This window comes from Oncorhynchus kisutch, linkage group LG6, assembly GCF_002021735.2.
Source record: "Oncorhynchus kisutch isolate 150728-3 linkage group LG6, Okis_V2, whole genome shotgun sequence".
Lineage (NCBI taxonomy): Eukaryota > Metazoa > Chordata > Actinopteri > Salmoniformes > Salmonidae > Oncorhynchus > Oncorhynchus kisutch.
This window is the reverse complement of record NC_034179.2, coordinates 63408121-63420550: the sequence shown is the minus strand read 5'-3', so window position 1 is coordinate 63420550 and position 12430 is coordinate 63408121. Positions and strand designations below refer to the sequence as shown.

The following is a 12430-nucleotide window of genomic DNA, read 5'->3' as shown; positions in this document are numbered from 1 at the left end:
TACACACTTCATCACTCATTTACAATTTTGATAAGCACTTGATAATTCCTTGAATTTCCCCAGCTGCATCCCCTTTGTGTGGCTGTAATGCCACCTCAAAAAATCTTGTGTGAGGCCTCCCGGGTGGCGCAGTGGTTAAGGGCGCTGTACTGCAGCGCCAGCTGTGCCACCAGAGACTCTGGGTTTGTCCATGGAGCGACGCACAATTGCCCTAGCGTCGTCCGGGTTAGGCAGTGTTTGGCCAGTAGGGAAATCCTTGTCTCATCGCGCACCAGCGACTCCTGTGGCGCGCCGGGCTCAGTGCGCGCTAACCAAGGTTGCCAGGTGCACAGTGTTTCCTCCGACACATTGGTGCGGCTGGCTTCCGGGTTGGATGGCGCTGTGTTAGGAAGCAGTGCAGCTTGGTTGGGTTGTGTATCGGAGGACGCATGACTTTCAACCTTCGTGTCTCCCGAGCCCGCACGGGAGTTGTAGCGACGAGACAAGATAGTAGCTACTTAACAATTGGATACCACGAAATTGGGGAGGAAAATCTTGCGTGCATACTTATCCAATTCGAAGGCGCACATTTAAGATATTGGATGAACTGTCCACATTTGACTTTTCGTTAGCCAACAAGATGAGTAGGCCTATCAACTTTTGTACTATGGGGGATAAATAGGTCAACAGAATAGGTCGACTGTTGTACTATCCCCCAAAGTACAACAGTTGACCTATTCTGTGCAAGAAAGAAATATTCCAAACATAGTCAGAGACAGTTGTGGGATGCGATCAATACCAAATTAATACAACCACTAGCATCAATCGTTTTTATGCAATGTGGCTGATGCAACAGATCAGAACGTTTAGCTTAAAAATGTTGATAAACTGTTCATAAGCGCATTGAAACTCACGTGGTGCATATGTATGCCAGTTAACTCTACCTGTTGTTGTTGTAAAGCGGATGAATGTGCTTAACTTCTTTAAATTATTTGGCCACTTTAGTTGTGATTACAAACCTTATCAAAACATATAGGCCTATGGGCTAGGCTACATGAGGTGTGCGACTATGATTTGAAAAAAGTGGCTGTTTCTTGCCTTACTGCACACAAGCTGGGCATCATTCACGAGTGGTAATATATAATTCACAAGTGAAACGCTAATATTAATTAACGCTAATATTAATTATATGAGGCTGTTCTTGATTTAATCTTGTCTTTACATATAATAAATCATATGTGTATGAAATTTGTTTTTGGATTCAGAATGGACCATTATCATGCACCTGTCTCTAAACAGGGTCAGCTGAAATAAAATAAGTCTCTATGCACTTACATAGCGAATGGAGGACGCTTTTCCTGTGATTAATTTTCATGCCAGCCAGGTAGGCTATACCCCTGTTGTAAAGAGAAGCAATGTGCTTAATATTAGGAAAGTTGAGAAATAAATATCGTAGCCTACAGAAATGTTGCACAACAGGAGCTCATGGCCTCTCATGAAGTGTTTGATTAGATTTTCGATTACATTTGCATTGATGTCAGAGTGATTTAAAGGGACAATAAGAGTGCTGAGTACCAGGCAGTTAGCAAGTTTGGTAGGATACTAATGACCATCAGCAGCATCAGAGCTTGGAGAAGCCTAATTACCTTGATTAAACGGTCATGTGGAATTTGACTGCCGGTGTGGCGGTAATACGGTCACACCGTAACAGCCCTAGTCTCATCCACCATAACAGCCCCAGTCTCATCCACTCTGAATACCGCCAAACCAGTTTTTAAGAGCGTGTGTCAGATGTGGATTTTCAGGTTCATGTTTGTATTGGGTTTTGTGTGGTGTGTGTGGCTGTGTTTACTGAAAACTAGTCCAAGTCGTGTTTACTTTGTGCTCTTCAACATCTTCCTGGACTGTGCTTCACATCATGTGCCAAACCAGTGCCATTTGGGGCTAAAGGGACTTGTTTCCTACATAGTGCTGTGTGCTCCATTGAGGTGGAAACCGTGTGCCTGCCTCAAATGGTACCCTATTCCCCTTACAATGCACTGACCTGAGCTAGTCAAAAGTAGTGCACTATAAAGGGAATATGGTGCCATTTGGGGCGGAGACACTGTTTTGGTTTGCCCTTTCGCAAGGTTCAGGTGACTTTCTTGTCCTAGCTGTACTGTGAGAAATGTGCCACAAAGCATAGGTTCCTGTCAACTCTTTATAGAACTCGCCTTAAAGATCATTTCCCACAAAGACTGCCCTCAGCTAAAAATAAAACACCAAGGTCGTGTTCAACGGGGCACGCAATAAAAAATGAACATTAGCTTTTCTTCATGGCTAGGCCAAGGTAGTCTGTTTTCTTCTGTTAACCAGGGCCTTGTTCATTAGGCATTATCTACCAGTACCATAGGGCTCTGTCTGGTAATTCTCCGATGCTGACGCTAACCTCTGGGCCTGGATGTCATGTCATTTCACTCCTCTTGACCCAGACTGATAATGTGGTTCCCTACTGACCGCATCCCAAATGGCCAGGGTAGTGCACTATACAGGGAATGGGGTGCCATTTGGGATGCAACCACTGACTGACTGATGTGGGGTTGGAAATGGAATGCACCACTGTCATTCTTCCCCCACGGGAACGACACCATCAGACCTGAACTGCTGATCAAACACTTACAGTCAGGGAAATGGAGGGAGGAGTTGGTACTAGCCCCCAGGAAAGATCAAATTGTAACCCGTGTATCATGCCTGTCTCTGTAACCTTGTCTGTCTCCTGCAGGCCCTATGATTGGCTGGCTGGATTTGCTGTGGGAAACACAACACTGAGACGCATGCCATATGCACACATACATGCACACCACGCGCACACACAAACGCACATACAGATACACATACGCTCGCACACACCTTAGTTTAACCCCTACTCGGCCCTTCACTCAGATTGTAGTTGCAAGGCAGTCTAGCTTTGTCTATCCATACTCTATACCTTCATTATACACTGAGTGTACAAAACATTAGGAACACCTTCCTAATTTTGAATTGCATCCCCTTTTGCCCTCAGAACATACTCAATTCGTCAGGGCACAGACTTTACAAGGTTTCGAAAGCTTTCCACAGGGATGCTGGCCTATGTTAATTTCAATGCTTCCCACATTTGTGTCAAGTTGGCTGGATGTCCTTTAGGTGGTGGACAATTCTTGATACACACAGGAAACTGTTGAGTGTGAAAACCCAGCAGCGTTGGAGTTCTTGACGCACTCAAACCAGTGCGCCTGGCACCTACTAACATACCTCGTTCAAAGGCACTTAAATCTTTTGTTTTGCCCATTCACCCTCTGAATGGCACACGTATACGCAACCCATGTCTCAAGGTTTAAAATCTTTCTTTAACCTGTCTCCTCCCCTTCATCTACACTGGTTTGAAGTGGATTTAACAAGTGACATCAATAAAGGATCATAGTTTTCAGCTGGTTTCACCTGATCAGCCTGTCATGGAAAGTGCAGGTGTTCCTAGTGTTTTGTATACTCAGTGTATAATTGATGAGGAAACATCCACTTTAAGTTTGTTTTTATTAGATACTAAGAGACAAACAGTATGTGTTTATCTGACAACAGGACTTTAAACTGTGTTTTGCCAATGATATTGTTAGGACTTTGAACTTCGTGTTCCTGTCCCATATCCAGAACAAACAGCTGAGAGATTGTGTCTGAGATGGCACCCTATTCCTTTTTAAAGACCTCTGGTATTAAGGGTGTGAAAGTTTAAACGTTAAAATGAAATTGGAATCCTTAACGTTAAGAAAAATCCCAAACCTAATTATACAAAATAAAAATAAAATAAAAATTGTAATAACGTTTTTGTAGATGCAGAAAGTAAACAGCATAGTGGGTCAATTTCCGTGACAACTAAGAGCATTGGTTCCCTAGCTGCCACGCTGTCAACACGTGAAGTGAACCTGTGCACATGGGCAGATACTTTGTGTGATTGTGAGAGCGGAAGTGTTGAATCTCGCTCAACCTCAATATCCTATTCATTGGTGATTACTGAAGTTGCGAGACATGGCAAGCCAAGAAATCTGCCAAATACAGCATGGCATTGTGAGATACAGCTTTTAATTGCCGATATATTGTCTGTCTGTCTGGGAGCCGACATGCCTATTAGGGCCGTGACGATACCAGTATCGAAGGAATTATTTCAATTTCAAAAATGTAAACACGAAGCAGGTCAAACTATTTGGTCTTTTAAAAACTAAATGTGACTCTGTGTGACAACATAATGATGTTTCCAACATTACGGCTGAGTGGAGGATGTTATAGCAGCAAAATTAGGGCCCAACTCCATATTAATGCCCTTGATTTTGGAATGAGATGTTCGACGAGCAGGTGTCCACATACTTTTGGTCATGTAGTGTATCACGATACTGGTACCGTTCTCTCTCCGTCCCTCGCTAGCTCGCTATTAAAGATGCGAGTGTTTGATTGTTCTAGGAAGTACGGGAACTAGTCTCTTCCGTTCCAAAAATACTGAATCCTACCGGAATCGAATCTTGACAGTCCGAAAGGGGAGTCAACGTGCAAGGAGTGGTCTCTCCACCACTAAGTCATTGTCGTTAACAGTTGGAAAAATGGCAGAGAAAGGCAAATGACAGCAGCGAAGTCCTGTATGGAAGTGAAATGAGAACGAAATGCAAACTTTCCGAGTTGGAATTGAGGTACGGTAATGGTAGACAGGTGCGATGCTTAACTATCTGACAGGGACCCAAACCGTTTCTTGCAGCAGCGAAGCTTTCTTATTGTTGTTATTGTTTTTAATGGAACACCGATAAAACATTGGCGCTTTAAACGTTAAGAAAAATGTTTAATTTCTCACATCCCTATCTGGTATATTGGTGTCTTTTCTGTATTTTCTCCCTCAGAGTGACCTTGTTTTCCCTATTAATAGTGTACTCTGCTCCCACATGATTATTTCCCTCACTGTTTTTGTCCCTCTTCTCCGTCCGTAGAGCATGTTCCAGTGGAGTTGCGGGAGCCCTTCTACTGTGACCAGTATGAGCAGGAGCACCTGAAGCCCCCCGTCACACGCCTCCTGCTCTCCTCTGAACTCTACTGCCGCACCTACGGTCTGCTGCAGGCGGACCAGGAGGGGTCAGGGGCCCCAAAAGACAACGCCACCCTGCTGCAGCTCCTCGCCAACAGGGGCGTGACCCCCAAAGATCAAGACGTCCCCGTGACTGACGCGGACCTCCGGCATAAACCAATCAAAATGGTAAGAGATGGGTGTGGCATATGGCGTGTTGACATGGTAATCTTGGCGCCAAGTCTCGTGTTATGTTAGGTTTCGTCTGACACGAGAGACTATGGTTCGAGTTATGGGAAATAGAGGAAGATTTCTCTTTCGCCACCAGTCTTTGTCTCTAATGGCAATGCCCCTGGGATGGGATTGGGATGACTGCCACAACACACAGGTTCAATTGAGGGAAGATCGAAGCTGCGCTGGAAACTGCCACTGGACCGGTCCTGGTGTCACAATAATCCATTCGGCAGTGATCGATCTGGTCGCCTGGGCATATGGTCTGCCTAATAGGGACACACACAGGCATTGTCTGGTCACCCTCAGACATTTACTGCTGATCCAGGGGGTCCAGGGGGAGTGGGGATGTTAAAGCAGTGGAGGGGGATTGGGGTGGGTGGGTGGGTTAGGGTTGGGTCGCACAGGAAGGGACTTGTTTATGCTTTGATTCCACGGATTAGACAACATTAAAAAATACCCCCTTTCCGTGTCCACCCCCCCCCATCACCCAAGCCGATCCCCTGAAGATGAGTGGATCCAGCTGTGAGGACCAGGGGTACGTCAGGGGAGATTCAGTCTTAATTCTGGGTGTAGCATGGTAGGGGTGGGACTGGGAGGGAGGGCTGGGAGGCCTGGAGAAGGTAGTGTTTCCGAGACAATATGTGGCTCTGACTAGGCCTTACAGTCGTGGCCAAAAGTTTTGAGAATGACACAAATATTAATTTCCACAAAGTCTGCTGCTTCAGTGTCTTTAGATATTTTTGTCAGATGTTACTATGGAATACTGAAGTATAATTACAAGCATTTCATAAGTGTCAAAGGCTTTTATTGACAATTACATGAAGTTGATGCAAAGAGTCAATATTTGCAGTGTTCACCCTTCTTTTTCAAGACCACTGCAATCCGCCCTGGCATGCTGTCAATTAACTTCTTGGCCACATCCCCGTCACACGCCTCCTGCTCTCCTCTGAACTCTACTGCCGCACCTACGGTCTGCTGCAGGCGGACCTGATGAATGATGGCAGCTCATTCTTGCATAATCAATGCTTGGAGTTTGTCAGAATTTGTGGGTTTTTGTTTGTCCACCCGCCTCTTGAGGATTGACCACAAGTTCTCAATGGGATTAAGCCACTTAGTTATCACTTTTGCCTTATGGCAAGGTGCTCCATCATGCTGGAAAGGCATTGTTCGTCACCAAACTGTTCCTGGATGGTTGGGAGAAGTTGCTCTCGGAGGATGTGTTGGTACCGTTCTTTATTCATGGCTGTGTTCTTAGACAAAATTGTGAGTGAGCCCACTCCCTTGGCTGAGAAGCAACCCCACACATAAATGGTCTCAGGATGCTTTACTGTTGGCATGACACAGGACTGATGGTAGCGCTCACCTTGTTTCCTCCGGACAATCTTTTTACCGGATGCCCCAAACATTCGGAATGGGGATTCATCAGAGAAAATGACTTTACCCCAGTCCTCAGCAGTCCAATCCCTGTACCTTTTGCAGAATATCAGTCTGTCCCTGATGTTTTTCCTGGAGAGAAGTGACTTCTTTGCTGCCCTTCTTGACACCAGGCCACACTGTGCGTGCAGATGTATTCACACCTGCCTGCTGCCATTCCTGATCAAGCTCTGTATTGGTGGTGCCCTGATCCCGCAGCTGAATCATCTTTAGGAGACGGTCCTGGCGCTTGCTTGACTTTTTTGGCCGCCCTGAACCCTCCTTCACAACAATTGAACTGCTCACACCTGTGTTAACGAGAGAATCACTGACATGGCAGCTGGTCCTTTTGTGGCAGGGCTGACATGTCAGTGGAAATGTTTTTTTTTTGGAATTCAGTTCATTTGCCTGGCAAAGAGGGACTTAGCAATGAATTGCAATTAATCTGATCACTCTTCATAACATTTTGGAGTATATGCAAATTGCCATCATACAAACTGAGGCAGCAGACTTTGTGAAAATAATATTTGTGTCATTCTCAAAACGTTTGGCCACAACTGTAGAATAGAGCAATGGGTAAACTGCTCAGCACCAGTGAAACCAGAGCTCCCTTTGTTAAGAGAACATGTTGGGCTCTGTTACGAGCTGGTAGCTGGCTCTCTCTCTCTTCTCTTCTTTCTGTGTGTGTGTTTCTCTCTCTCTCTCTCTCTCTAACCACATTTCCATCCACAGTTTTTATTCGAATCACAACCGCTGTGACGGAAAAAGGGAGTTTCGGTACAATTTGATAAATGGCAATCCGATAATTTGTTTGTTTGACACGGTGGGATTTCTTTGTACGGTTAAAGTGTCTTAAATGTGTTATGTGTGAAATAGACCATCCAATAGACCATCCATAATCCATGCAGTTTATTAGACTAAAGATTAAAGACAGTACCTTCAGAAAGTATTCACACCCCTCGACTTTTTCTACATTTTGTTGTGTTACAGCCTGCATTTTAAAATAGATTACATTGAGATTTGGTGTCACTGGCCTACACACAATATCCCATAATGTCAAAGTGGAAATAGGTTTTTAGAAATTAAATTGTTTTTGACCAATTTAATTACACATGAACAGCTGAAATGTCAATAAGTATTCAACCCCTTTGTTATGGCAAGCCTAAATCATTTAAGGAGTAAAAATGTGCTTAACAAGTTGCATGTACTCACTCTGTGTGCGATAATAGTATTAAACATGATTTTTCTTTAATGACTACCTCATCTCTGTACCCATGTTTTCACCTTGTCATTATTCTGGAGGGCTGAGCCTGTTCAAATAGGAACTGTGTAACAATACAGCTTCATGTCTCTTCTTTCACTATACCCAATTTAACCACTAACCATGTTAGTCTCTAACTAATTCAATATTATACGCCCTAGATTTTATTTTGAAATGTGACTTAGACGTATCAATATGAGATGTGGAGGACTTTTGTAAACAATTCATAGAATTCCAACTGGAGCACAATAGACATCATAGAATTCTCATTATACATCATGAAAGTGCTGTAGTCAAAGGCTACAGTTTGACTGCATGAGCATACTTTGACCTTCTCCTAATTTTTACAGTGTGACTTTAACCATATTACCCCCCCCCCCCCACCCCCCCCCCACCCACATCTAATACTGTATAATATTCACTACAACATCTATGTTCTCACCCCCATCCAGCGCAGCTCCTCTAGCAGACACCGGCCCAACAGACACCGGCTCTGTGATTTTGAATGCCTCGAAGTCAGTCTCTGGAGAACCTGTGTAGCTGTAGTCAGGCGTGTTTCCCTCATAGTCGGTCAGGTGAAAGTAGAACGCTCCATTACCCCTGCCTCCACCTCTCTCTGTCTCTGCCTCTCTGCCTGGTGCCTCTAACAGGGGAGCTACACTGGGCCGGCGAGCTGCTTTATCAAGTGTTCTCGACTGTGAGCAATTATTGCAAATAAAACTAGAGTGTAATGTTACGCTGAGCAGCGCACGCCTCTCGTGAAACTGCCTGGAGCTCTCCACCTGTTGTCCAGGGCACCAGGTGGTGTATTCGCTGTCTGCAGGTCCTTCTACTAATTGGACCAGTGGTGTGTGAGGGGAGAGGTGTGCTGTGCTGTCTCATCCAGAACTGGGTTCAAATAGTATTGACGTTCTTTCAAACACTTAAGCTGCGCTCGATTGAGCTTGCCTGGCTGGCGCAATGGAACCAATGGAATAGTGGAGGTGAGAGTTGTGTTCCGCTGTGCTCAGCTAGTACTGTCTGTGTTCCCGCTAGTGCTGTCTGTGCTGTTCTGTGTTCAGCTGGTGCTGTCTCATTTCCATGGTGGTGATGGTGTTGCTGCCATGCCACCAGGCCTGGGAGGCTCCCTCAGCCTCCGCTGGCCAAGAGCTAGTAGTGAGACTCACCACTGTTAGGCTACTACTGCTGCTACTCAACTTGCACTTGTAGTGCTCTCTGAGCTTGAGCTGTAGACTGTGCTGCTGTCTGGCTCTGTCAGGGGAGGAAAGTGGGTCATGCAACACTTACGCACAGCGTTAGGAGGATGGAACAGTGCATCAATGTGGGCCTCGGCCAGTAAACGGCTTTAGAGCAACAGCAATCTGCTGCTGTAGTGTGCGGCTTTATATGAAAGCTCATCTGTGTCATACACGCATGAATGTACTCACACACACACACACACAGCGTGTTCACACACCAACCAAAGTAGTAAAATACTACTTAAGTATATTTAAAACCAAATACGTTCATACTTTTACTCAAGTATGACGTGTGAATGTAATTGCTAAAATATACTTAAGTATCAAAAGTAAAAGTATGAATAATTTCGAATTCCTTATATTAAGCAAAGCACACGGCACACTTGTTAAAATTTGTACATTTATTTACGTATAGCCAGGGTCACACACCAACACGCAGACATAATTTACAAATGAAGCATGTGTGTTTAGTGAGTCCGCCAGATCAGAGGCAGTGGGGATGACCAGGGATGTTCTCTTGATAAGTGTGTGAGTTGGACCATTTTCTGTCCTGCTAAGCATTCAAAATGTAACCAGTACTTTTGGGTGTCAGGGAAAATGTATGGAGTAAAATCTTCTTTAGGAATGTGGTGAAGTAAAAGTTGTCAAAAATATAAATAGTAAAGTACAGATATCCCCAAAAAACAAAAGTAGTACTTTAAAGTATTTTTGCTTAAGTACTTTACACCACTGCCTATCGCTCCACAAAAGCCTATCGCCTATCGCAAGGGAAACACTTCAATGTCTCAGAGCAAGTGACGTCACCGCTTGACTAGCTAGCCATTTCACACCGGGGACACGCACGAGGGCGCACACACACACACACACACACAGTGAGGGTAAACAGAATATATTATTGTTTGCAAACAGCTAACATCTATATTGCCTTTAAAGCTGTTACACTGTATGATATTGACCAGTCTTCTCTCTGGTTGTGTCCCAAATACCAAGAACCCCATTTCCTATGGGTCCTGGTCAAAAGTAGTGCACTATGGCGGGAATAGGGTGTCATTTTGGAGGTTACCACTGTTATCAATCATTGTACAGCATCAGCTCCAAATGAGGCTGGGGCAAAACAAGCTAAATGAAATGCCTGCCACCTGCAGTATAGATATTCTAAATGGGATGCTTTCTCTAGTGCCCCACCCTAGAATGACGCTGTCACTGAGCCATCTAGATCACTTAGCCAGTCTTGGGCTGGCACCCTATTTCCCCATGTCCCTCAACCTCAACTCTGGACCTCAAAACTAGTTTAAAAAAAAATAAACAATTGTTTTTGAATGGAATCCTTATTTATGTTGTCAGAGTTAGGTTTTGGCCATTTAGCACTCTTATCCAGAGCGACTGTTATATAGCCTACATATGACAAAGGCATGAGGGGAGCAGTGGGGGTGGTGGGAGTGGCCAGAGGATCGCCCTGTTTCAGAAGTCCCTGCCTGGATCTATGGTTGGTTTTTGTTAGTGAGTCGCTGACAACGTGGACCTAACTCATACTGCTGTGTACGCAAGTTTTCGCTCAAGTTAGCATCCGTCTAGAGCTCAGTAGGAATTAGAAGTGGCACAGGCTGGGTCCCAAGTGGCACCCCATTCCCTATGTAGTGCACTACTTTTGACCAGGTCCCAGTAGTGCACCCATAGGGCTCTGGTCAAAAGGAGTGTACTATATAGGACAGAGGTTGCCATTTGGTACGCAGACTCACTTTATCCCCTGGATCAGGAATGCTGCTGAACATCGTCTCAAAACATTTGGCCCATCACGGGACCTCCCAGGCCTGCCAAGGGGGGAAATAACATTTAGTTGTATTTTCTTTTGTTTGTTGCAGAGAAGAGTCAACAAAGGAAAGCTGCAGGGATTACAACATTGATCTTGGAGGTTGGTTTGGGGGGGACATTGGGAGGGTTGCAAAAAGCTGGCGCAGCACAGATTGGTGTGGTTTTGCTGCTGCTTCAGTATTTAGTATCTAGCTAGACATGTCCAATACCATGTGCTGTTCTTGTCAGTGGAGCTTGGGGTGCCGGGAAGCGCACCAGCCCCACCAAACCCCACCGCGCTGCCCCCCCCCCCCCCCGAACTCTCACTGATCCCCCAGACCTGGCTGGCTGTCTGATCTTTCGCTTTGTCCCTCTGTCTAACCCTGGATTTCATGTGTACGGGGCTGTGGCGGGGGGGGGGGGGGTTCAGAGGGTTAAGTCATATTTCAAACATAATCAGATTTCACCTTTTATCCGTCATAATCGCTCTTAACGATCTGCGAGATGAATTTAGTGTTTGTTTCCCTGTTATTGTTATTATTGACATGGATGATAGTCGCAGTATTTCCAAAGCAGAGATGAGTGATTTCCTTATGGACAGCTTATTCTATATAGCTTTATTATATTATTTAATATATTGGAGGATATGTTATGTCCGGTCAGCACAGGAGGATTCTGAGCAGAGCGCCCCGGTGTTAAGCCGGCGGGGCGGGGGGGTAGAGCACCACTGCCACGCTCAGGATTGTGGGTGGTGAGGTGCATTGTGGGTCAGATTGTTGGTTGTTATGGCGATTTGGCTGGCGGACTGTGTGCCCTGTGTTCCAGGTTTGCACCTCTCTCTACCCCCCTCTCCCTTCTCATTAGTGAGAACTTGTGATTTGGCTTAGCAAGCTCCGCAGGGTCGGGACAGGAAATCTGTGACCCCCCCCCCTCTTGTCCCAACCCCTCCTCTTCCTCCCTACTCTGCTTTCATTCCACGCTCTAGTTGTGAATGACCCTGTAGTCTACTCCCTCCTGAATGATCACGGTATTACACCACAGTGAAACAGTCCCAGCCCCACCAGTAAAGAGCTTATTCTCACTGAATAAGAGTTATCTGGACAAAATGTTGATGTACGAGCCGAGAGGGGGTTTGGTTGACGTTCTTGCTTACGCAACAATTCACAAGCATGTGCAGACAATTAAAGCGTTTACGTGTGGTAAAAGAAATGCATATAGATCGTACATATAGGTTCTGTTTCTTTATTTGTAGCATTGTGTGGCGATTTCAATCTATCCACGTTGGAAAGATCTGCATAGCAGGGCTGCTGGCAAATGTGTGGCAACCTGGCATTTGCCCCATCACTTTTTTACATTTTGTTTAATACAAAATGTTGACACTCAAGCGTTTTAAAAGAGGGACAAAGTAATGGTTTAAAAAAATATATATATATCTGATTCGCCTCATTATTTGTT

The 12430-nt window shown here is 45.1% G+C and overlaps 1 protein-coding gene across 3 annotated transcripts in view; it reads left to right on the top strand.

The window, feature by feature from the left end:
* camsap3 (calmodulin regulated spectrin-associated protein family, member 3) overlaps positions 1–12430 on the top strand; it is a 50821-nt gene that overhangs the window by 9398 nt on the left and 28993 nt on the right. For all 3 annotated transcript variants that reach the window (XM_031827144.1, XM_031827145.1, XM_031827146.1), the window contains exon 2: positions 4965–5227. In XM_031827144.1, the coding sequence (XP_031683004.1) occupies positions 4965–5227 (263 nt within the window). The remainder of the gene's footprint in view (positions 1–4964; positions 5228–12430) is intronic.